At 41.5% G+C, this 27,869-nt stretch overlaps 1 protein-coding gene across 2 annotated transcripts in view; it reads right to left on the reverse strand.

Moving 5' to 3' along the window:
* PCDH15 (protocadherin related 15) overlaps positions 1-27,869 on the reverse strand; it is a 1,763,546-nt gene that overhangs the window by 765,042 nt on the left and 970,635 nt on the right. For both annotated transcript variants that reach the window (XM_075612935.1, XM_075612934.1), the window contains exon 14: positions 22,150-22,299. In XM_075612935.1, the coding sequence (XP_075469050.1) occupies positions 22,150-22,299 (150 nt within the window). The remainder of the gene's footprint in view (positions 1-22,149; positions 22,300-27,869) is intronic.

Raw genomic sequence — 27,869 nt, forward strand, 5'->3', positions numbered from 1 at the left:
CTGCTGACGCTATGTCACTGCACCTCTCCATAATGTAACTTCATCATTGAGCCAATATCGGGGGGGGGTAGGGGAGGGGGGGGGAAGGGAGGGGGGGGGGAGGGAAGGGATTGGAGGGGGGGGCTGTGAGGGGGGGGAGGGAGAGGGGATGAGGGGGACGGGGGAGGGGCATTCTGCCTTGTGTGTAGGAAGACGCGCCAAACATCAGAGAAGTTGCATCAGCTTGGTTGCTTATATTACACAATCAGTTTTTAGGAGGGCTCTGTGGCCATCTGCAGACGCTATACCTCTACACCTCTCTATACTGTGACGTCATCATTGACTGAGAGATTGCGAGTCGATATCGGGGGGGGGGGAGAGGGGAGTAGGGGGGAAAGCGAGGGAGGGGGGGGAGGGGGGGAGGGGGAGGTTCCGTTAATGGTTGGGGTACATTTTCAAACATTGTGGTCTCAACACTTGGTTGGTAGCAAGAGTTTCGCATTCACATGATCACATATTCAGGTTTCTCGTTCCCTTTTTATAAAAGTAAAGTTTTGTAAGTCTGCGAGGGGGGGAGATGGGGGCTGAGGCTAGGTGGGGGCGAGGGGGGCCATGGGGCAGGAGGGGTATGGGTAGTGGGGTGGGGAGGGGTGCGAGTGGTAGGGGGGGGGTATTGGGAGCATAAGCAGAATGTAACCTTTGTTTTAAACTTCTAGTGCTCGGTGGCAACGATCTACTTAACGCTTAATTAAAGGGGTTCGCATAACATGGGATAACTGGGGTAGTACTAGCTAGCTGAGTCTGCGCGTGGCTCTGCATTACAGACCCTGTCCAGGTGATATCCTCGGCAGGGATTGCCGGGGTGCGACAGTCCGGGTCAGTAGTGTCCTGAGGGGTTGCCATATTTCAAAACGGGTCCCAAGAGGCACAGCAGACGCCTCTTCGTGGATCAGTGGGTGGTGCGCCGGACCCCCCTCAGCCGAGGGGAGAGGAACGACGAGGGTCTGCCATGAGGTGCGTCTCGGTAACAGCTGGTGGGTGTCTCTTGGCAGCACACTTCCGGGACGCTTACACCCGTGTGATGGAGAGCCGACAGTCGCAAGCGGACGATCCTGGAGGTCACTGTGGGTTGCGATCGGACCAGTGGGCTCCAGGGTCACCCCAAGGTAAGTGAGGCACCCCCCAGCGCCATCTTGTCTTTGCGAGGGGTTTACCGGCTCTCGGAGGGCATCGGGGGAGTAGCATGGCAGTTTCCTCACCTATCTCGCGTTTGTCGTTGTTCCGCCAGTCGCTCCGATGCTCTCACTGGCGGGTCCTCCATGTCGTGGGATCGGTACCCAGATGGCTCGGAGGTCCGGGGAGGAAGCAAGGTGAGTCTAAGGCTTTCGCCATTTGGTCCATATCCTCGGGGTATTTAATAGTGAGGAATTTCCCCTTGTTGTTGATGACAAGCTTAAAGGGGAAGCCCCACTTGTACTTGATACCCTTCTCCCATAGACGTAGTGTGAGGGGACGCAGCTCCTTGTGGCGGTTGACCGTTAGCTTCGACAGGTCATTATAGACCTGGAGTGATTCGCCTCGGAACTGGACTATGTCTCTCTCTCTGCACGTTCCAATCAGTTTGTCTTTAGTTGAGTAACTGTGGAGCCGTACGATAACATCGCGTCTGCGGCTCACATCCTCTTAGCGCGGCCCCAGCGCTCTGTGTGCCCTGTCTATTTCCATGTCACGAGGGTCCAAGTCTGCACATAGGAGGGAAAACAGGCCTATCAAGTACTCCCTTAAGTGGCCGGGCAGGACCGCTTCTGGGACGCCGCGAATCCTCAGATTCTGGCGGCGGTCCCGGTTTTCTTGATCCTCCAGACCCTCACGTAGAGAGTGGATTTCTCGGCCCAGGCGGAATATCTCTTCATCGGCGTCGGCTTGGTGTTTTTGGGCCTCCTCGAGTCTGCTCTCCAGCATCGTGGTACGTTCCTGGAGGCCTTGTATATCTTGTTTAATTGCCGTGACCGCTTCCTTAAGGTCGGCTTGCAGGGATCTGTGTAGTTTCGCTTTCAGCTCCTCCAGAAACACTTTCGTGATTCCCCCGTCCGGGGGAACGTTGTCCGCGGGGCTTCCAGGGTCGGGCAGGCCTTGTTTGCCTCGTGCGCCTGGCGGAGATCCGCCATCTTGCTTTTTCCCGCCCGCATCAGCGCTCTGCTTCGCGGGAGGAAAGTACCTGCCAACCCCCTGGGCCGGCTGGGTTTTCCCCTTGTTAGACATCCCACGGGGTTTAGGAGGTAGGGGGGGGACCTTTAGAGATTTTTTTGCCGGACGAAAAGTGGTTTTATTTACTGGTTATATGAGCGGGTCTCTGGAGCTCTCCTTTCACCCGACTGCTCTGGATGACATCATCGGCACGCCCCCGTGAGTGCACTATTTTAACTATTTGATTACATATATATTTTTCATATGATTATAAAAGATTCTACACTATGTTTGTGCCCCCCATCTGTGACAGGATCTGGTCAACACCTTCTACTTGTTTAAAAGACAGTTTAGTGGATATTTATATATAACATTGCATCACAATTGTAACTCCTGCTTTGTGTGGATACATTGATATCACACATATGGGTGTTACATTGAGCCTACTTATTTGTATCTGCTACATACATCTGGATCTACTAGGTTATATCCATCAGTGGTCATTCATGCCATTTTTTTATAATTAATAAAAAAATGAAATATTTGAGTCAGTGAGAAACTTGAGTAATGTATTTAAATGGAAACAGCAAGGGAGAGGAAAGCAGGGAGAAGAAGGAGTGGCTCAGTGAGTATAGACACTGACTGGAACCCAGTTTGATGCTGGTTCAATTCCCGGTGTTGGCTCCATGTGACCTTGGGCAAGTCACTTTATCTCCCTGTGCCTCAGGTTCCAAAAACATAGATTGTAAGCTCCACGGGGCAGGGACTTGTGCCTGCAGAATATCTCTGTAAAGCGCTACATAAAACTAGCAGCGCTATACAAGAAAATGCTATTATTATTAATAAGGGATATACTTAACACATTAAATCTGTATTTCTTTTATTAAAGCTAGCTGTATAGCTTTATATTTTTTTCTTAACCAATTAACACAAAATACAGCATATTGCAGAAAACAAAATGTATGTGTATCTAAAAAGCTTCATATACATACTTCATTGAACCAGTGGGTTATTTACTTTCATTATTGAACAACGATGATGAACAAAATACAAAATAAAAATTAGAATATGAGACAAAGACCAAAAGATCTTTCATATGTAACATGAAACTAGAATGTATAGCTTTTAAAGAATATATCAAAGGTTACAGAATTCCATACAATATACATACATATGGATAAGCCAAGACTGAAGAAATGTTCTTCATGTTCAAGGACACTCTTAAAAGGTATGCAAAGTAGTACCAGCAAAATCTGGAGTCTAAGTAATTGTACTTCCACCCACACAAACATGATTCATACCGTATGTATGATGGTCTTGATTCAAAAGAGGTCATAAGTACAGCAGGCCAAAAATTTAATATTTGTCATTATTTTTTTTATAACGTGCTTGAATGGATTAACCCACCAGCACAGCAACAGGGTAAATATCCAGCTGAGCATATCCACAGATAAATCGCTGTATTTGTATTTCATGGTAGAGTTCATACTCCTAATATTTTTTTTTCACCTCTGATAATATAGCTCAATCTTAATTAACACTAGTAACAAGAATGAACAGATGTCACAGCATATGCCCAAATTCAGTGTGACAATAGTTTAAACTCCAGAGATAACACCAAATGGCATACACCTGTTTAGGCATGAATATCATTTTTGGAGATGGAATGTGTATATTGAGATGTTGTAGATTAAATCTAAGTTATGGAGTGAAAGATTTTAACCTTTCAAAAAGTAAGTCATTATACATTTGTCACAGAAAAATGCTGCAGTGTATTATTTTATATCTCCTGCTATTCAATGAACCATTCAAATTTCCATGTAACGAACAACAGAAATGTTTTCCCCTCAAACTTAGTTGCAGATTCAAACCAAATTTAAGTTAAAACCCAGACAGATACATTTTATTATAATCTGCAACTGCTACTCAGAAAGTGGAGGGGAGGTGTGCTAAGGGGGTGGAAAGAGAGGAACATAAGTGAAGGCAAGAAGATGGGAGCGAGTAAAACAAACACATGGAGAATTAAAACTATATAGATATATTACAAAACATTTCTCCTACACTGCAACATGATTATGTTAACTCTCATCTGAACTCTCTCTCTCTCTCTTTATTTATATATAGCACCCACAGTGTACTATGTGCTTTAGAAAGACAATACAGTACAGGTAATTATTTACAATAAGTGCACCAAAGTCAGGCAATAGGAAAGGAAACCCCTGCCCCCAGAGAGCTTACAGTCTAGGTCAGGCCTGCACAACATACGGCGCGCCTGGCCTCTCTGTGCGGCCCACCTGGCCTCTCTGTGCGGCCCGCCTGGCCTCTCTGTGCGGCCCGCGATGACTCCGGCCAGGCGCCAGTTAATTAAATAAATTTTAAAAAAGTTAAAAAAAATGGTGACGATTCCCTGCGGTCCCGGCGCACTCCCCCCCCTACTACCTCCCCCATGCTACCTCCCCCCCCGCTCCCAACGTGGGACGGAGGGGGAAGTAACAGCCAGCTCCTCCTGCGGCCTGCTTCCCACCGCTTTGCTCCACGGCCTGCTTCCCGCTTCCCCCTGAGCTCACCTCCCGTGCCCCCCCCCGAGCCTGTGCCCCCCCCGAGCCTGTGCCCCCAAGCCCACCTCTCGTCCCGGGCAGCTGCCGCAGGGATATCGGGAGCAGGAGGGGAAAGAGTCCGGCGGCAAGCTGCACCCACCCAGTCACTGTCAAGTCACTGTCACCCTGTCACCCAGTCACTGTCACCCTGTCACCTAGTCACTGTCACCCTCCCAGTCACTGTTACCCACCCAGTCACTGTCACCCACCCAGTCACTGTCACCCACCCAGTCACTGTCACCCACCCAGTCACTGTCAAGTCACTGTCACCCTGTCACCCAGTCACTGTCACCCTGTCACCTAGTCACTGTCACCCACCCAGTCACTGTCACCCACCCAGTCACTGTCACCCACCCAGTCACTGTCACCCACCCAGTCACTGTCACCCTGTCACCCAGTCACTCTCTCCCACCCAGTCACTGTTGCCCACCCAGTCACTGTAACCCAGTCACTCTCTCCCACTCAGTCACTGTCACCCAGTCACTGTCATCCAGTGGAAAAGAAATAAAGTGCGCAACTAATGAACCATTTAACTTAAACCCACTAATAGTGAAATAGTGTTGTAAATAAATACCACCCTCGATCATAGGGTGTAGTTAGTAACATACAATATCTGTGTTAACAGTGGCGGTTGCAGCAGTTAATAGGTCAGGGTGGCTCAACACTCCGACAGCACTAAACAAACAGGAAACAAAAAACAGCGCAAACCGCATATTGAAGTACATCAAAGTATAATTAATTTGTGAAAAAGGTAAGTATTAGGCGTACATCAGATTAAAAGAACAAACGCATTGAGTGCAAGCAGCACAACAGGTTACAACTCAGCAACAGGTATCGTGAAGCACTGGAAATCACAACTATGGAGATTCGTGGGCTCCTCCTCACGCCCTCGGTGCAGGATGTTGCTGGAACCCGATCGGTCCAGTGGATCAGCCTCGTTGGGGGAAAAGAAGTCACAGTCACAATGACTCAATAAGCCACCAAGCAGGGAAACAAGGGCTGATATCGGACAGTATAGAAAAAACTTATCCTATGCGTTTCGTAGCTACTTCATCAGGGAAAAAATTTAGCAATGATTGCCATCCGTGTTAAGTACACCTCCCTCCTTCCGTATTGGACGGTTACTGCCAGGTAACAGCCAATTGGGCTGATATTGGGGGTGACCCATGCAGACCAACAGCCCACTGCTAATAATCAACATAAAACACATTTTTATTAGCACATTCACATACTAAAATAAACGCCTAAAGAAAAAACGCCTAGAGAAAAAAGAAATACATATTAGCGACATTATCTTTATCTAAAAAATCGCAAGATTGGAATTAGAATTAAAAAAAATAATTAATAATTAAAATATTGTATAAAATTAATATGTAAAATTAAAGTGTAAAATTAAACAGAGAGAGAGATTCACCTATCAATGACTCAATATAGGGCCCAGACATCTATGTCCTCATTTAACCCCTTAGGGGACATTGTGTCTAGTTTAAAGATCCAGAATGTTTCTTGAGTGGAGAGTTTTTTAACTCTATCACCCCTACTCCTATCACAGGGTATATGTTGAATACCCCTAAACCTCAGACAGGAGGGGTCTTTATTGTGATACAATAGAAAGTGTCCTGAGACACTATGTTTCTCATATCCACTTCTGATGTTTCTGATGTGTTCCTGAATGCGAATTTTGAGGCAGCGCTTGGTCCTGCCCATGTACTGTAAACCACATGTACATTCAAGTACATAGACTACAAACATAGATGTACATAATATGAAGTCCTCCACTGTAAATATTTCATTAGAACTCTTAGAAGTTACACTGGCGACACACTTTATTCGAGCTCGGCTAGTTCCACGAATTCGGGTATACCCGGGTGTATTGAGGTTTGTGACTGTTTTCTGCCCGAGTGCATTGGGTTATTTTCCAGGCAGGGATTGAAGCATTTTATTCCCGCTGGCTGCAATACTGCACAGTATATATATATACTGCATTACAATTCATGAATTTATGCCATCTGGTAGACACGCGAAGCATTGCAGCCTATTAAATCCAAATCATGATCATTTAACAGATCAGCCGCCCGTCAGCCAGGCATGAACCCAGGCTGGGAAGGCAAACGCAACGAGGCTTGTCAGAGGTGAGGAGCGGCGCATTCCAGGTATCTGCCAGGTACATACTGGGTATTTGCTCGAATAAAGTGTGTCGGTGCAGTATTTGCTTCCTATCTGGGTGCATGAATTTACAAATGGAGCATTTCCCACAAATATGATTGCCACTAGGTTTACCACTTAACCAATTGGTAGAGACTCCATTTGTAATACTCCTGACAATATCACTAGGGACTAATACATTTTTAAGATTTTTAGCCCTTCTGTAAATGAATTTCGGTGATTTCACAAGGTGTGGGCCTAGAATAACCTCATTACACATTAGCTACGAAACGCGTAGGATAAGTTATTTCTATACTGTCCGATATCAGCCCTTGTTTCCCTGCTATATTATATTATATAGCCCCAAGTGCATTAAGAAAAGATTTATGTAATGATAATACAACATGGTTACCTGGAAAACCTAAAGGATTTTTTAAGTGCGATAAATGTAAGGCCTGCAGATTTGGAGTTGATAAAACGGATACTTTTATTTCTACCAATACAAATGAAATTATTAAAATGAAGGGATTTGTCAATTTAAAAGTACATATGCAGTGTATCTTTTAACTTGCCCTTGCAATTATCAGTATGTAGGAAGAACTATCCGCCCATTACGGGTGAGAATACTGGAACACATATGTAATATTACCATTGGGCTAGAAACGCACAATGTGTCTCTACATTTTAAAAAGTGTCACCATTCAGACCCCTCCGGACTCAAATATATGGGGATTGAAAAAACAACAGCCCACTGGAGGGATGGAAATAGAATTCAATCTTTATCAAGGAGAGAATCCTTCTGGATTCATAGGTTGAGAACGTTACAACCAAGAGGCTTAAATGTCGAATTTGACATAAATGCGTTCTTGACCTGATATTTAGGGTGTACCTTTATTCTCCAAAGATTCCTGGGAATTGTGTCATATACTTTGACCTTTTTTATGTGTTTTACATGTGTTTTTTATGTTTATTCTGTGTATCTAACATCTTTATTTTTAGATATATTAAGTTTTGGACCCATCAACAGCTAAAGTGTAGTAAGGGTTAATTTTGTTTGCAAATCGTTCCTGTTCAACATCAGTGCATGTCCATTATCAGACATGCACTGATGTTGAAATATGAATGATTAATATTTTATTATAACTTTATATAAAATATGCCTATTATGTCATCTGCCTTGTATTTTTTTATTGTATAAGTACTGTAATTATTGATGTATGGCATCATATTTGCAACATAGATAGCCATTTATATATATTTAACTTGTGTGTATAGTGGGAAGTATTAGCCACCTACTTTTTTATGTTCAAATGTTTAAATTAAGTACCAATGCGCTATGTTTTGATGCGCGATGACGTCATATATGACGTTCCGCTGTACTAACCGATGGTATGGTGTTGCAAATTCCACACTAGCTTATACCTGGGAATTGCTAGTATTGTTTTGTCTTTGCTCAATAAAGTTCTAGGCATTAAAGATTATGTGATGACGCGTCACGTGTCGCATGTAAAACGTGACATGATGACGTCACACGTGACGTCCTCGAGTCCAACCACAAGATGGTGGACTAGTATACTTAATATAGGATAAAGATTGGCAAGTATGCCACAGAGCTTGATGGAGCATTGACATATAAATATGCAAAATAGTTGCATGACGATGCATCATGTGATGCGTTGCGTGACGTGATGACGTGATGAAGTCATGACGCTGCGTAAATTTTGAAAATTAATGCGGGTAGACTATTTAAGGGAGGGAAATAGATAGATAAGCCCCTGATGATGACTATGCAGTGGAAACGCGCGTTGGGAGATATCAGTGACTACTAAGGAGCCCTTGTTGATGACATCTAGAGTGGAGGACAACTTTAATCAGCCCAGTACCTGCTGTGACGGCCGTGGAGTAGATGCTACTGCTGTGAATATCTTGTCTGACCCTATGACCCAGGGTGGTCTGAATGCTCACAAACAAAGGCACTTATGTAAGTGGAATACTCTGTGTTTTTAACATTAAAAACAGTACTATACTATTTTGCTTTCCCCTTTTTTGTATATGGATTTCCCCCCCCTCTATATGGATCTGGAGAACCTGTCTGGAGACATAAGTTGGTAACTTTAAACAACCACAACGCTTTCAATTCACGTTTAACACGTGAGTGCAAATTTTATAGATCTTCCAGCATTGAAGCTATTTTGCTGGAGTAGACAATATTGCACTATTTTGTGTTTTTACTTTCTTTTACATGTCCTGATGTGATTTGCGCACCTGTTTCTCCTTTGTTTGCTGATTGAATTTGGTTTGAATTCTACGTCAGGAGCTGCACTCATCAAGGATAGTATATCATCTGCGTTACCTTTGATTTATTTGTGATATTATTTGCGCTTGTTTTTTCTTTTCACTATTTATTAGGAATAGAATGGTAGCTTTAAAGAAAAGTTATCTCTACATTTTAACAATATATATATATATATATATATATTTTCATGGAGGATGAACTGCTGTATCGCTCCTGTACTGCTCAACTGTTTTTATATTTATTGTAACTGTATTCAACCCAAGGGGTCACCAGGAGCCAAGCTGGAGGCCAAAAAAGGTTTATTTTTACCAATACATTCTGAAAAATCAATATAGACACTGGGTCATCCAAAAGAAAGCTGCTACATCACTTCACAATGAACTTGAGACTTCCTATTGGCCACTAGAGCATAACTGAACTCCCTAGTCAGACTGCCCAAGAATACTTAACAAACATTCTAAGCATACTTGAAATTCTTCAAAACAAGAATACTTGATTTTCTAGAACAGGGAGTTTAACTGTTAAGCTGCAAGGAGTAGACCCCATGAATCAAATACAGTTAAAAAAAAATTGGTAGAGGGGGATTGTTGCATTAAAAGAAGAGTAATGTAAAGTAAGTAAAACTAAAGTAAAGTAAAACATTTAAACAACTTAACAATGCTTTAAAGTTACCTTTGTTCCTTTTTTTAGGGGGGTATGTAAAGTATAATTTCCATCTCTTAATGGAGCAAGCCATGATTTTTTTTTACATAGGTTTGAAGCAAGTGGCCTCTGGAGCTGAACCCCATTTATTTCAGTGCTGGGGACATCCTGCTTCCCGAGATACAGACCTTCTGAAGGTGATTCCGGTATCTCAGCAAAGTTTAAAACCCTGCATCAAACGGGCCAATAGGAAGTCAAACCTGATGAAGTAATGGCTTCCTATCAGCCTGATCTCTTCTAGCCAAGCAGAATGGCTACCGGTACACTCTACAGAGATCTGCATCTCTGGAACCAGGCGGTCCTTAAGCGGAAATTAAAATGGTTTACCTCGTATGCTTCAATTCCATGTTAAAAAATTCACATAAAAGATGTTTGATTGCCTCTTTAAGCAACGTAAAGTTGTTCCCCTAAAATGTCATAACATACAATGGAAGTACTGTTTAGTAGCTTAGCAACATCTGGATAATAGGATCTGAAAAAAGACTAGCTTGAATTCTGGCCAATTATCCCACTGTATTGACGTTGAGTTAGTTGACTGGTATGCAGCTTTCATCAGAAAAACTGTGGCAGACATGCTGTAGGAGATACCCCATATCATAAAAGTTAAAAGCTAATATTCATCATTTAAACAGACAGGGTTACTGTTTTAAAGTGACAATTTAATTCTATAGTTTTTTTGGAATGAGAGAAAATTATTATTCTCAGTAGGAACCCTACAAATCTGTGAATCAACTATTTCCTCCACCTTCCGCACAACCATTCCCTATAATTGACAAGGCACCTTAACTTAAAAAGAACATAGATGTAGCGAGACTTACTGTCTCCTGATCCGCAGCTGAAAAATCTTAACCTGTCAATTTATACCTTTTTACCAGGATCGCTCACTGAGCAAAACAAGGTAATGAAATAAATGGAAGTTTATTTGCACAAATTCGTTTACACACAATGGAACACAAAATACAGACAAAAAGACACATTTACTGGGGGGTTGGGTTTGAAAATTAGACTTTCCTAGGTGCAGGGAACTCTAAATAAATCCATTTTCTTATTCTCACGTTAATTTTGAATGATTTCATTAAGACCAGCCCCTTTTCTCTTTACGTGTTCTTATTGTTATTTGGGTCGTTAGCACCGCCGGAGTGTAATTTTAACCCGTATCGCTGGTTTAGTGAATTATTATTATTGGGAGTTGATTTGATTGAGGCATTATTTTTGTGTTGTTAACTCTAAGAGTTTACCCAGACCAGGACTTAGCCCGGAATCACCTGGTGCCCAAATCGGCATGAAGTTCCACATGCCACCGTTCCCTTCTCTTCTGTGAACTTGGAATTTCTTGACCACAAGTTTGCACCAATCCTCTGGAACTCAAATCGGCATGAACTCCCAGCCACGTCCACTACGTTCGATTTTGAGAACCTGGGCGCAAAAGTCGGGACTTAGTCTTTGGCAGACAGGCTTTCCTGGCTTGAAATCCAAGCCGGTTGCTCTGCTATTTGCGCAAGAGCAACTTTGAAAAGCTTGCCCGCGCTCTTACTACAGGAAGATTCGAATCTGATTGGCTCACACATTCTTTATAGTATTCTGAGCTTCAGTCATAAAACTCAGCAGCCAATCATCGCGTGGGAAGATTTCCAGCCTCCAATCAGAGCCAAGCCGGGTCAGCAGGAAATATGAAATAGCCAGGAGACATGCGCAAGCCTGGCACCTCACTCCCTTGCTATCTCAATGCCACCTTCTGGGACAGGTCTGGCAGAGCAAGTGGCATCCTAGATGACTGCCATTGTTCTCCAGACCTGGGTACTCAGCCCTTTCCTGCTAACCAAATCACTTTCTCACCTCTGGCATCCTCTGGTTTCTTTGAACGCCAAGTAGCAGCTTTAAGTAACCAGGCGCTCCTATTTTTGTGTTTTTCTCAGAACCTCCCCCCCCCCCCAAATTACCACAACATATATATATATATATATATATATATATATATATATATATATATATATATATATGTCAAAAGGAGTGCTCCTGGGCGTGGCTAATTGTATAAAACAAGGAAGTCCAGAGCAACATCCAATTTGACAAAAATACACAGTGAAATACCTATATATCTCTTGAAAAAAGGGTAATTTAGTTAACCCTTTGGCCAAAGCGTATGTGTAGATATTAGCGTTTCTTCCTGCTCCAGGGAATTAAAAATGGCCACCAAATCTTGTGGGTCCTGTGTACCTATTGGATGGCAATTTAAATGCCCCAGTAACTACACCAATAAGTATCTCCGTAACTGGGGTTCCTCAGAGGTTATAATAATTAAATTAATCTGCGGCGTACCTCCCACGTTTTATGCTACAAAACAAAATATTAATTGAAGGTGTGATTGCTGCTTTAGGACAGCACTTCTTTAGTGAACCCCTCATGGCACATATCAAAAAGCATTATTTCATGTTTTTTTCTGTATATAATATATTCAAACTATAAACTATACTGTGATTTTAGAATAAATAAAAATAGCTGTATTTTAGGAAAAAGCACAATATCCACGATACTGTGTCTGTCAAAAAGAAATTATTCAGGAAATTCAACCAACCATAATTTTTAAATTGACCTTTAAAACTACAAACACTTATTTTAAAGCAAACACACAATATCATCAACAGTAGAATGGTGCAGAACCTAAATATGTACAGTAGCAGTCAGCAAATGTCAGATATTGCAAACATCGAAGACCCGATTCAGAAGTATAATATGAGGAATCCTATGGGTACATAAACAAAATGAGACACATACTAAATTGCTAAATATGTATGTGAATACCACAATGTTATATATTGCACACTTTTATTTTCACAAATATTTGAATATTACTTACACAGAAACTTTAAAGTATGAATAATCTTTTCTTTTTTTTTTACATACATTTTGCTGAAACTTCTCAAAAACAAACTTTCATGGCAATATTAGGTACTGTACATAGAGTAATGTAAATTATAGTAAGTGTTATTGACATACTTTACTTATTTGTGGAACAAATAAAATATGGCAAATGGTTGTATTAAACCCCAATGTAGAATACATTATTCAAATATGATTAGTTACATAGTAAATGAGGTTGAAAAAAGACATATGTTCATCAAGTTCAACCTATGTTACATTTAGACAACAGATACTTGTCCTATACGGTATTTGCAGTATTTGGATCCAGAGGAAGGAAAACAAAAACCTCAATGAAACATAATCCAATGATGTCTCATAAGGGGGGAAATAAATTCCTTCCTGACTCCAATAATAGCAATCTGATTTCTCCCTGGATCAACATCCTTCCCATGTTAACTTGTTTGGTATGTCCTTGTATACGTTTACTTTCTAAAATGATGCACAACATTTTCTTAAAGATATCTATTGTATCTGCCACCACAGATCTCCATAATGTAGGTAATGAGTTCCATATTTTAAGCACCCTTTCCATTGTTACAGACAGTTGCTACATCGTATTCAATTAAAATAATTGTAATCGGTAATTCCATGAGGAAAGCGGATTAGCTTTTAGAGCAACGCCTTATTGGGGGGTCTTTTGGTCCAGAAGATACTGACCACCTAAGTCTTGGCACTTTAAGTGTAGGATAGAGCAAAACTTTGACCAAGATTTTTTTTTTTGTGAGACATTCAAAATGTACTGATAGAAAAAACAGGACAAGTCCCATGTGTGTGCTCAAATAAGGTACAGATTGCGTGGATACAGTGATGTAATAAAGATAATGGGGACAAAATATAAATCATGAAATCCTAATGTATTTGTGGTGCAGGTATAAAGCACTGATGTGAGTATAAAGTCCAGGTCACCTATATACAGAGTAGGGCATAGAAAGAATAGGGCATCAGAACTGTGTCTGTAAGGTAACCCCACCTGGAACTGTGTGAACCTGTCCCTTTGATAAAGCGCCCTAGGAGGCGGGAAACGCGTCAGGGGATTTTGTGCTGTTTTTACATTTTTGGCCATTATGCCCAATAAAGTCATTTAAATTTTACTTACTACCAGCCTCATCCTTTACCAGCGGTGCCCAATTTTTGTTTTTTTAATTCAAAATGTGCTGTAGTTATTACTGATAAGCTCTTAAAATGTGACATTATACTACATATACAAAGATTATAATAGAATGCAATGGTGTACTGCATGGTGTTATAGAATAGAGTTTAATAATAGGGTAAACCAGGGGTTCTCAACTCCAGTCCTCAAGAACCCCCCCCCCTACCAATCAGGTTTTCAGGATATCGCTGCTTCAGCACAGGTGACTCTATCAGTGGCTGATAGACACCTGTGCTGAAGCAGGGATATCCTTCAAATCTGACCAGTTGGGAGGTCTTAAGGACGGGAGTTGAGAACCCCAGGGGTAACCCATTAAGGATTGACAGAGTGTATGGTGGTCCAATAAATAAAGAGATAGGAGAGTGAATGAATGTGTGTGAATAAGAAAACATACAGTTTGGGTCTCATATACGCTTCTATTTAACTGGGGAATGTAGCTTTTGGTATTGATGTTGGGACTCGTCATACAGTATTTACTGCTGCCTGTTATGCTGCATAATAGAAATGTGCTTATGCTTACTAGAAAGCAACTGCATGACTCTACCCTTTGACATAAGAGCAATTGTGTTTGCTATGAATTGGCAATAAAAGAAATTATTCTGCTTTGCAAGCAAAAGAAATTACATGTCTCACTATACTAAATCTTTATTTCTCAAGGATCCTGATAATCTTCATAATAAGGGAAAAGAGGTGTCTATGGTGGTCATGTTGCAGGAGATATTAGTTCAAGTAGGTTACAAAGAAAAAAAGTGTCTTGTTTTAAAAAATGAGAAAATATGCAGAGCTGTATACGAAAGCAAAATTAGTGTTGTCTAGTGCAGGGGTGCGCAAACTTTTGTTGCTGCACTCCCCTGCCTTGTCTCCCTCAGTGCTCGTGCCCCCCCTTACCTTAGTGCAGCGTCAAATGCTGCAGGGTCATGTGACGTCACATCACATGACCCTCCGGCGTCATGTGATGCCGCATTGTCATGGAGACGTGTCCAGAAGCCGGCTGAATCTCGGTAAGTTGAGGTTGCAGAGGCCTTGCGTGGTCCCCTGGCATTTAATTTAAATCTTCTGCAACCTCCGCACCCCCCCAAAAAAATCTCGCGCCCCCCTGGGCTAGTGATTGGTATGTCATGCCCTATGTTTGTCTTTTTAGTAATATCAAAAACTGTGCAGCAGTCTGAGGTAATCCGAAGTATTACTTTTCTGCACTTTAATACCTAAAAACAGCCTTAGATTTATATAATTGTCCTATTAGCCTATTCAATAAACTTCAATATTGCATTAATGCACGTTAAGTGCCATTTTAGAGCGATACTGCGTGTGTAGCTTTTCACAAAGCTTCGAAAACAGGGCGATATCGTACTAAAACAGCTTTTTAACGAGCTATTACATTCTAACTATAAGAAGTAGTACGGTAGCTGAATAAATGCCCAAACTCGCATTTTTTGCCTTGAACTGCTATTCAGTAAACTCAGATATGCATAGAGTACTATAAAAATGTGCACTCTTTTCTTGCAATCTAAAAGGTGGCGAGATCAGAATCGCGATTTGCATATCAAGGAGTTTCTATTATTTTTACTGCATATTATTGAATCCGGGCATCTCTGGGGGTCTCCGAAGCTGACCCGCATATTACTGTAATTTCAGCTCCGGAGACCCCTGCATTCAATCCTATTTAATAAAAATAAAATTACAGACAGTTTCATTACCTTAGTGGTTAACCGCTAAGGTAATGAAAGGGTTCAATAGCAGGAACTGATATGTTGTTGATACACGGGGTGGGTGAAGGTGGTACTTGACCCAGGGTGGGTGTTTAGGACTTGCGGGACTTAACCCCTTCATTACCTTAGTGGTTACAACCGCTAAGGTTATTAAGGGGTTAACCCCTCGCGCTACTGTCCCGCAAGGCCAAAACACCATCCTGGTACAAGTACCACCTTCACCCACTCATGTACCACCACCACCACACCGGAATAGGTAAAAGTGCTATTAGCCAAAGATGGCTAATAGTGCTTTACCCCAATCAAAAAAACATTAAAGTGTAATACAATAAAAAAAAATACAACCCACCCCCTCTTCCCCCCACCCCCAAACCACACTGTAATAGGCAACATTCCTACTGTATTATCCAGATATGGATAATAGTGCATTTGCCCATTAAAAATAAAACAGTACCTAGCCAGCATAAAGTAAATTAAAGCTGTACTTACCCATGCCATTATGAAGGCCATCCTCATCTTCCTCCATGTCCACTTCATCCTCCGTGGGAAGCAACATTAAAATAAAAAAGTAGCTACTGGCCGCTAACCACTTAATCATCTTAGCGGTTAGTAACTGCTATAGTAATTAAGGGGTTAACACCCTCCCCAGCTAACCACCCGGGTAAGCCTAACCACCCTCCCCAGGGCAACTACCCCAACCTGTTCTATCAATTCATTCCCACAGTGGTAAAACCATGCCCCTAATATGGTCATAGATTACCACACTGGAAATGAAGGGGCATCAAAAAAAAAAGAGCCACAAAATAACACGACATTTAAATAAAAACAAACATTTGACAATAAAGTCATTGACTTTGACTGTGGTAAATAATGCCCACAATATGGACATGAATTGCTACAATGACAATGAGTAGCCAAGCTAACAAAATAACATAACAAAAAATACAATACATTGCAATGAAATAAAAAAAAAACATTTGCATAAAAATGCATTCCTTGTCATTGTGCTTATCTATACCAACACAGGAGCAAAGATAAGCACATTGGCAGTCAATGGGTAACCTAAAAAAATACACAATTAAATAAAATACAATCAATGCATTTCTTACCTTTGCTACCTCGTCCTACTGCGGCACCAACTCTTGACTCACGACGCAATGCTCAATCCTGATGCTCAGAAGTCCATGATCTGTTAACTGAAGAGACGTCTCCGGTAAATTCTTTCTTTTCTTCTTTCTTCCCTTCTTCCCTTCTTTATAATCCAAGGGGTCCCAGAGATGTTGCCACTGTGGCTTCTTGAGCTCAAACGAGACGGGACAGGCCTTACAGTATATAAGGCCTGTAATGTCACATTTGATTGTCAAATAGTACACCCCCAATCCGGTTTGGTTGGTGTACCATATGAAAGCTTCCATTTTTTAAAGGATGTGACGTTATATTAAAGGGATGGAAGCCAGCAAATCAGGTAGCATATTTTTCCTGGAGATGGGGGAGTGTACCTGAGACAGGTACAAAAGGTCCCTTATATTGGCGCACAGCAGACCCTTATAATATACTATGGTCAGGGGTGAATGAAATGTACAAAGCACAAGATAAAATAAAAAAAGGTTTATTAAATATTTTACAATGTTGTGTGGTGTAATTCACTTAGATAAAAATAGACTGGATAAGTCTATACTACTACTGGGTATCCCTAGTCGGTGCCAGTGTGGGATAGTGATCTCATGCCAAATGGCTCAAAATAGGAAGTGTTTGAGGCAGTGTGTGAAAGATCAATGCATACAAATGTTTACTGATACTCAGCCAAATCTTAATACTGTGTGTAGCAAGTCTAGGTTGTATGGTAGCTGCCTGCACTGATGTAATGTGCTGATATGAAAAGGCTAAAGTCCAAAACTAAACAGAAGAATTGGCATTGAAAAACGGGACAGGTTTTTTCCTATTGATTTGGCATTGAAAAACGGGACAGGTTTTTTCCTATTGTAATTGTAGAGTCACCCTGTATATCAGATGGAAGGTCCAGCTGGTGTATGTATCATGATTCTATTAGCTCAAATCACCATATAGAGATGTGGTCTTATACAGGTATACGTGCACCCTGTCTCAGCTACAGTTCTAACCCTTTGTAACTGAGGGAATCATTGCCAGCTCGCATATGTTATATATAGTTTGTGGGTGAGCACAGGGAGCACTGTCAAAGTTGTAGCAGTACTGGACACCTCTTTAAGTGGGTGTATCAAGGAGTGCACGATCTAGATATCAAGTGAAGATGCCATGAGAAGCACTAAACATTTCAGCAGTACTGTTAGGTAATACAAAAGTAGTGGTGTGTCGGCAAAGACCCGACATGCAGCATGTTTCGTCGCTGCTTGCATATTTTTCCTCCCTTAAAGATGATGTAACTTCCTAAAAAAATTAATGGAAGCTATCACATGGTATACCCACCAATCGGATTGGTAGATATACCATGTGATGGCTTCCATTTTTTTCTGAAGTGCAGTCATGTTAAAGGGAGGGAAGCATATACAATCTAATTGGCTGGCTTCTCTCCCTTTAAGGTGGCATCACATCTGTAAAAAAAGGAAGCTGTCACATATTTTATAAGGCCTGTCCCATCTTATTTGAGCCCAAGAAGCTGTCGGAGCAACGTCTCTGGGCCCCTTTGGATTATAAAGAAGAGAGAAAAGAAAGAAGAAAAGAATGAAGAGAACGTATTGGAGATGTCTCTTCAAACAACAGAGGATCATGGACTGCTTTGCACCAGGCTGTTGAGCAAGGCGTCGCGGGTCAAGAGCTGGTGCCGAAGTAGGACGAGTGTGAATCCATCAAAGGTAAGAAACACATTGATTGTACTTAATTTAATTGTGTATTTTTTTTTTTTTTTGGTTACCCATTGACTGCCAATGAGTTTATCTATGCCCTTTTCTGGGTATACATAAGCACAGTGACAAGCTTTGTTTGTTTTCATGTCATTGTAATGTATTGTATTTTTTGTTTGTTTGTTTGTTTTAGCTTGCCCATTCATTGTCATTGTGGCAATCCATGTCCATATTGGGAACATGGTTTACTACTGTTACAATCAATGGGTAGAGGGGGTGGGTATAGTTGCCCTGGGGATGATGGTTAGGCCTCTGGGGTGGGCACCGTGGGTGGGGGTTAACCCTTATATTACTAAAGCAGTTACTAACCGTTAAAGGGATTAAGGAGATAGTGGCAAGTACAGGCATACCCTGGTTTAAGGACACTCACTTTAAGTACACTCGCGAGTAAGGACATATCGCCCAATAGGCAAACGGCAGCTCGCGCATGCACCTGTCAACACGTCCTGAACAGCAATACAGGCTCCCTACCTGTACCGAAGCTGTGCGCAAGCGGGGAGACTATAGCGCCTGTTACAAATGCATTATTTACATCAGTTATGCACGTATGTGACGATTGCCGTACAGTACATGCATCGATACGTGGAAAAAAGATAGTGTTTCACTTTAAGTACATTTTCGCTTTACATACATGCCTTGGACCCATTGCGTACGTTAATGCAGGGTATGCCTGTAGTTAGTTTTTTTATGTTAGTGTTCCTGCCCACGGAAGATACGTAGGACACGGAGGAAGATGAGGATGGCCTTCATCCTGGCTGGGGTAAGTACAACATAAATTTACTTTATGTTGGCTGGGTACTGTTTTATTTTTAATGGATAAATGCGCTTTTATCCAGGTCTGGATAATAGGATTTTTGTCCATTATTGTACTGTATGTGTGTGTGGGGTGGGGTGGTGTTGGGGGTCGAGGGGGTGGGTAGTAGGGTTGTTGTATTTTAATGTTTCTTTGGGGTAGAGGGAGTGGGTGTATGGTGGCAGTTTGCCCAGGGTGGGTGATTAGGCCTACTGGATGGGTAGCTCCGCTATGGTAATGAAGGGGTTAATTCCTCCGGCAACCTTCTTGGTTGATCTAACCACCCACTCTGGGCCAAGTACCCCCATTCACCCACCCCCTCTACGCCTAATAAACCAGGTACTCTGGCTTATCCCCTTCACTGCCATAGCGGCTAGCTGCTAAGGTTATGAAGCTGTTGTGATGTTCATTTTAATAATAGAGCATTGAAGCAGGGGTTCTCCAGAGCTGAACCGTATTAATTTCAGCCTCGGGACTTCCTGCTTCCTGAGTTACAGGTCCCGGTATGGGGTGCCGGTATCTTCCTGCATTGTTTAAATCTCCGGCGCCACCTGGCTGGTGCATTTAAATGCACAAGAGATACTGTCACTCCATACCTGGACCTGTAACTCAGGCAGAAGGGGGTCCCAGAAGCTGAAATGATTGCGTTCAGCTCTGGAGATCCCCTGCTACAATACTCTGTTATTAAAATAAACATTAAAACTGCACGATTGCCTGAAGAGTTGTGCATGGAGATTGCAGCTCTCTCTGTGCAGCTCTTCCAGGCTGCAGTGTAAGCAAACACAAAGTAGTGCGATAAGTATTGGGAGGGAAAAAACGCACAAATTAGTACAATGTTGCATTTTTTACCGCACTATAAAAAATTGTGATTTTTCTTAGTGAATACCATTTTGACACACATTTCCTATGGTGCGGTAAGACAGTCCCTGCCAGAGGGTTTGAGCAGGGAATTACAACATATAATATATCACGCCATTTGGCTATATATACTTGTCCACTTAAATCACTTTCACGTTTGGTATTGGATTTTTATTATATAACTTTATACTTAGTGATCACTTTCAGTGTTTAGCGCCTTGATCTGCACTGTCACATTATAGTGCGGTAAGAACATGCAAACCTGCTCAGCGATGCCCTCAACTTTCTATGTTTAGTGAATTGGCCCCTTAGATTCATATAAACGTCTCTATTAAAACCATCAGGGATTATTGGAGATTTAAAACATAGATATTCAAGTTGTATTGTAAATATTAGCTGAATTTGTAAGTTATATACAGTAATAAACTCGGCATGTCCAGATTATAGAAACTTTTAATTACATAGTGATCAATGCTTCAGTGTTCCTAAGGAAAGCTGATCACAATGTAATTAATAAATTCTATATTCCAGTGTTTGAATAGCTATTCATGCATGCAAGACTTCATTACGGTTCAGATTTTGATAGATGCCATGCTTTGCACTGAACAATACCTATAATAATACCTCAAAATAAAATAGTCGAACAGTGCTAAATTCAAATCCGTCATTGAATACATACCGGATGGACGGATGAGAGGGAGAGATGTGACAGGGATAATACCCATAAGCTCCCCGTACCTAAAATCAATTTGGCTCAGCTCCAGAGACTCCCTGCTTCAATAATATGTTATTAAATAATGAAAATAGCAAGATCAACTATAGGAGCTGTGTAAGGAGTCAAACTGAGAGGGATAGCTTATCTCTGTTGTATTAATGCAGCGGGAGTCCCATTCAGAAGCAGGGACCTCTGCTGCGTTAATTTCTTCAGAACAACCAGTGTACTGGGTTTTGGGCATGGGGAAGCCGAGATCGGGCTACATTCAGGATTCGTTCAGCTGCAGTTTATTTGCACCCAAAATGAACTTCAATAAGACTGTATCTGTAGCTCACACTGCTAGAGCTGTGGCTTAGAAAAGCAGTGGTTGTGGGTCCTGTTGAGTCTGACACCATCCCAGTCATCAGGTTTGGCTTATTAACTCCTTAAAGTTGATATGGAAATCATTTTACGAAGTGTGGGCGGTGACTTGTTTAAATATACTTTATATTTCCATTAGCATATTTCCCAGCCAGGTTCCTCAGGTGATCATCTTTGTCAGCACAGGCATGTCACCCTAATTTATTTGAGGGGATATATACTATACACATCTGGCGACACTTACTAAATTTGAAAGGTCCGGAAATAGATTGCACTGTCTCTGAAGACAAAAAATCTGAAATTGCAAATTGGCCTTTTTACTACTGATCTGTGGAAATCTTCAAATAAAAGGAACCAGCTGATCCAAGTCTGGCCTTAAAAAATCACCTATCTCTAGTGTAGTGGAGATTTATCCCAACATGACTCATACTGTATATTAAAGCGGTAGTTCAAGGCGTATTTTTTTTTCTTCTTTGTTTTTTTTTACATTGTATTGAAGCAGGGGGTCTCCGGAGCTGAAACCTGTTAATTTAATCTGCATCTGGAGATACTTACCTCCATAGTAGGTGCAGGTAGCAGCTCTGGCTCACATCAAGGGTTCGCATTATTGCCTCAATAGTAAGCTGGGACATCACCCGATGCCCATGTAACCAAGGAGCTTTAAACTGTAGAAAACTGCAGAAAGTTACTGACACCCCCTTGGAGGTTAGTATCTCTTGGATCAGAGGGTCCCCGGAGCTGACATTAATGGGGTTCAGCTACAGAGACCCCCTGCTTCAATCATGTATAAAAATTAATAATGAAAAAGCGGTAATTTCTCCTTTAATATGTTTAAATAGCACTGGATTCTAACTTACTCTGATGATGCTTTCCCCTGGTGTCATGTCCGTATAAATCTTGACATTGTATGAGATGTTGGAGAAAGTTGGAGAGTTGTCATTTGCATCAATCACTAAAATGGTCACTGTGACTGGAACACTTTCTTGTATACCATCTGAAGCTATTATCTGTAAGGTGGGGGGGACAAACAGAAGACATATTAGGTGAATAAACTGGAGGAAAAAAACAGTGATTCATATGATTGTGATCACTTGTTTCTCAACAGTGACTACTCATTCTGTAGAAAAACACATATGACCTTATATTCTTCCTAAAGAATCCTCCTCTGGGAAAAAAACTGTAGATTCATAATGTATATCCAGTACAAGAAAAAAAAACAATGAAGGCACACAGATCAAACAAGCATCCACAGATGATGATGAACAGAATGTACACCCACAGGATCAGGAATCAAACAAGAGCCCTGATAAGTGTGCGACAACATTGAGTTATCCGATGGCCTGAAATATCCTATTAAACCACATTAAATCATGTTCATGTTATAGAAAGCACTGCATACTGATCTAATTGTTTGCTTGGTTTAGTTGGGAATGCTTTTGAAAAATAAAAGCCACTGCTTAATCTGCCTTTGGCAAATTTACATCAAACAACTTATGAGTAATCAGTATGTAATAACTATTTACCAAACCCTTTACCAGCCATCATTTTGAGTAATTCTAAGGCAAGGAGAAAAAAAAAAACTGACTCAGGGCTTTATTGATCTTGAGACACAGCAATCTATTTTTAACATGCTATAGGCATCAAACCTGGTAGATTCTTTTGATTATTAAAAACGTGAGAAAAATAACATGCTAGCAAATATTGAAACCTTCCCATCTGATTGATCAACTATTTGAGCTTCATTTCACTCTTATGCAATAGCACTCTTTCAGTATCTAATTGTACATTTGTAGGGTTTTTTTTCACTCAAAGTTTTTTTATTTTCATGGGGTAGGAATTTAGGCATACAAAAATACAAGAAGTGAGGGGGGGGTGCGATATGGGGTTAGGTACATTTATAATCCAATGTATAGTTTACAGTTTCATAATGCATAAGTACATTGTATGTACTGTATGTATGTTTGTATGTATGTCTTATTTATATAGCGCCATTAATGTACATAGCGCTTCACAGCAGTAATACACGTGAGAATCATATAAATAACAAATAATACAAATAACACATAATGGGAAGAAGCGCTTCAGACATAAAAGCAACATTTAGAAAAAGGCATCCCTGCTCCAAAGAGCTCAAAGCCTAATTGGCAGGTAGGACAAACGTACAGAGACAGTAGGAGGGTGTTCTAGTTGACATTAACTGGTTTACAGTGCTACATTACAGGTGTACATTAGGAATAGTGACATATTTGCTTGGGTAATTCATTAACAGCATATTACTAGCATTTTGGAACAGACATTCCCTGATTACTTTCACAGTGGTGCAACCTCCAAGATCACTGTGCATACGGGACTTCACCTGCTTTCCTATACAGCCAGCTCACCATCAATCAACCCCTTCGATCGGATATTGTAGGAAATTTATGGTTCTCATATGTTTGTAAATCTAGACTGTTTATTCTCTAGAAAGCTTGTGAGATTTTCCATAATCATAATATCATTAACCTTATCCCTGGCAGTCTGAATTGATGGTGAATTCACCTGTATTTCTGTCATTTCTGTAGCCAAGCCGATCAAAACAGGCTACATGTACCATGTAGGGCACACCCCTACAACCTACATTATTAGATTTTAATCCACCTCCAGACCATCTTGATTTTGGGTCACGACCTCCAAATGTGCTTAAACGAGCCGACAGTATAAAGCCACATTCACACCAGCAGAGTAGTGAGGCAGTGGGAAGGAAGGCATGCAAGTGGTATGAGGTGTAGTGCCATCTATGCAAAACTTTGAGGTTGGTTTCACTGATTGCTGAGCATCTGGAGGATTTTGCTACGCTTTTCAAATATATCTCCCCAGTCATCGTCATCTAGTTCGTTCCCCATTATCTCTCCCAGCTGTTTATATTTTTGTCTTTCAGGGTATTAACTGGGTAATCAGTGTCTGATATAATACGGCTATTGAACCCTTGTGGTATTCAGAGTTTATATACAGGTGCTCAAATGTCGTTAATTGTCTGTGAGAGTCTTTTTTGTTGGTTATTGATGCTAAAACCTGACCTAATTGTACTGTGGGTACTGGAATAGATATTTGCAGGGCAAATTGTATTCAGTCTGAATTTCATTAAATGTCTTGATTTTGTTCACTGTCATCAAGTCCCTAACCCTGCTGAGACCCGCCTGGTGTCAAACTGCGTGGTATACCAGAACAAAGTTTTGGTTGTCTAAGGCTGCATCCATGGAGGGTGGATGCGCTCGCTTGGCCATGCCTGGGGCTTCACACTTCGCTCTAGCTGGAGCGATGTGTGCCCTGTAGTTGAACACGATGACGTGGGCGTGTCTTGGGCGTGGCCATGACAGCACACGTAACTCAGCCGTCGCGCGAGAAAACAGATTTTTTTAGTTTCCTCGCGCATCTTGAGCATCGGCGCCTCTGGTCACGTGCGTAGACGCTCATAGAGGCACATCAATTTGATCGCACCACGCATGCACTCCTGCACACGGTCGCAATCACCATGGACGTGGCCTAAGAGTAGGGCTAGGGGTGACTGTTGTGTTGATATGGTTTTTTGTTTACAAAGGAGGTCCCAGATGTACAATGTGTTCTATAACTGGGTGTGTATGAGCCTGAATGAGTCGTTTATTCTTCTCTAGCCACAAGAGTGTAACCATAAATTTAGTTTGAGCTTCCACTTTTTCTATCTCTACCCATGGTTTTTTTCTTTAGTTGGGACCAATATATTAGAGACTCAGTCTGGTAACTCTGTAATAGCTCACAAGGTCTGGTTGAGCCCCCCCCCCCCCAATATTGTGGGCCTAATCATAGTGCTCTTCTTTATTCTGGTCTTCCAATCATTCAAGATAAATTCAGCCATAGCTTTTTCTGTCTCTAATATGGTGAGTTGGAATATCAACCGGGAGAACCTGGAAGAGGTAGAGTAACCATGGCAACAGTTTCATTTTTACCGAAGTTATTCGACCCGACCAGAAGATTTGGAATGAGTCCCATTTTTTAAGTTTTCTCAGGCTTGGTGGGTAATTGAGCTCAAAGATTTCTGAGTATTCTTTTGGAAATAAAACCCTGAGGTATTTTAGTGTATCTTTTTCCCAGTTAATTTGAAATTGCTCTTTGATAGCTTTAAGAAGGTATGGGCCTCAGGGCCTCAGACTTTGAGGGGTTAATCTTAAAATTGGGTAGCCTGACAAATTTTTCAAGTTCCTTAAATAGCTCTAATAGGGATTTTTTGGGGTCTGACAGTGATAACAGGACATCATCCACAAACAGTGATATCTTGTGTTCTTTTTCCCCAATCACTACTCCAGATATTTTGTTTTTCAATTTGATTTTGGAAGCAAATATCTCAATACAGAGGGCAAACAGGAGGGGGGGCATAGGACACCCCTGTCAAGTACCATTAGTAGCTTCAAAGGGACATGATGAAAAGCCTGAGGTGCACACTGTGGCAGAGGGAGAGGAGTACAATGCCAGAATCCCTCATATGAACCTATCGCCTATACTCATGATACTCATGATTGATATGGAACAAAAAGGGCCAGGCCACTCAGTAAAATGCCTGTTTGGCATTAAGGCCTAAAATCACTTTTGGTCTCTTGTTTTTGTTTCTATTGTGGACAATATTAATAGTCCTGCAAATATTATCTGAGACAAGAAAAAAGGGATGGGGGAGCACTGGTGGAAGGATGGAATATAACCTGAAATAGGTGTACAATACTCTGAGGCAATGTGATGGGATTTATAGGTGTAAAATAATTTTTAACACTCACGGCCTTGTGCAAATGCTGTCGCATCAAGGTATCTTTCTGACTTCTTTTTCTGTCTTCTAGATTCTTTCGCCGCTTTGCATCTGCGTTCTTCTTCTCCTTCTTCTTTGGTGTGGTCTCACCCTCGGAATAAATACATAAATGTAGACAGAATATGTAAGCAATCTATGATACTATCAGGAATAGAATCAGGTTAGGGATAAATATAGTTGGAATATAACACTCACACGGGCATGTGTGCGTGCGCTCTAAGAGATGGTATCTTGGTCTCTAGGGGGCAGTTCCGCTTCTTAATATTGAGTTAAAGATCTAAAATCAAAAGGCAATATCTCAGTGTCAGGTGAAGGCAAAATAAAGTATTACTACTCACACGGCCAAGTGTGAGTGCACACTTGGAAAAGGTATCTTTTGTTACTCCTCCTGTAGTCCCCAGCTGGGAAACGTCCACTGGTTCTGATGGTGATTTCTCACCCCCCCAATGGGTAAAAAAGGTTCTAAGCCCGAAAAGTCAAGGCCAAGGTCTTTATTCAAGTAAAAAATATTAGAAACAACAAAACACAGCTAACTCAACCAGTGAGTTACTCTGTGGAAGGGTAAAAAAGCCAGTCTTTGGGGAATATAATGCAGGACTCGTGGTACTGCAGCTGAACTCCCTCCGCATCCGGATGTAGCGCTGCACTTCCCGTGTCCCACTTCCGACGGTGGCTGGAAAGGGTCAAAGTTTTTGGGGGATTTTGCCTTCACCGACACTGAGATATTGCCTTTTGATTTTAGATCTTTAACTCAATATTAAGAAGCGGAACTGCCCCCTAGAGACCAAGATACCGTCTCTTAGAGCGCACGCACACATGCCCGTGTGAGTGTTATATTCCAACTATATTTATCCCTACCCTGATTCTATTCCTGATAGTATCATAGATTGCTTACATATTCTGTCTACATTTATGTATTTATTCCGAGGGTGAGACCACACCAAAGAAGAAGGAGAAGAAGAACGCAGATGCAAAGCGGCGAAAGAATCTAGAAGACAGAAAAAGAAGTCAGAAAGATACCTTGATGCGACAGCATTTGCACAAGGCCGTGTGAGTGTTAAAAATTATTTTACACCTATAAATCCCATCACATTGCCTCAGAGTATTGTACACCTATTTCAGGTTATATTCCACCCTTCCACCAGTGCTCCCCCATCCCTTTTTTCTTGTCTCCTTTACGTTGAAGGATCCTGGGTAGATCCTTTGTTGGGGTCTTTTGAGTCACAGGAGGAAAAGAAGCAGAGGGATACCTTGCCTACCACCAAGGTTGCTATTAAACCCATATTCCATACTTACCACCCCTACAGGTAGCGCCTGGGTATTTTGTTCTCACTTAAATATTATCTGAGGCCTGATGCTCTGGCAGGAAATCAGAATGATCTGGGGGAACTAGAGTGTTGCAAAGATTGTAGTTAATATCTTTATATCGGAATTGATTAAAGAAATTGGTCTATAGTTTAAGCACATAGTTGGGTCCTTCGCCTCTTTGATTATATTATGGAAGCCTCTAGCATCTCCATTGGTAGCTGAGCTCCTTCCAAGATTTTGTTGTAAAGTTTAGTTAAGTAGGGAGATACAGTAATATATATATTGTGACAAACGGCTTACTCCGGGGCTCCACCGTCTGTCCAGGACTGTTAGAACACGGTCTTTTAGGGTAGGTTAAATGACGAGGCGTAACGTGCTGTTCCTTTAAACAGGCTGCTGCCTGGTTTATTCAGTCCCAGGCAGTGAGACTGCCACACTGCATACAACAGAAACACAAGC

The sequence above is a fragment of the Ascaphus truei genome, chromosome 8 (assembly GCF_040206685.1).
Source record: "Ascaphus truei isolate aAscTru1 chromosome 8, aAscTru1.hap1, whole genome shotgun sequence".
NCBI classification, from domain to species: Eukaryota; Metazoa; Chordata; class Amphibia; order Anura; family Ascaphidae; genus Ascaphus; species Ascaphus truei.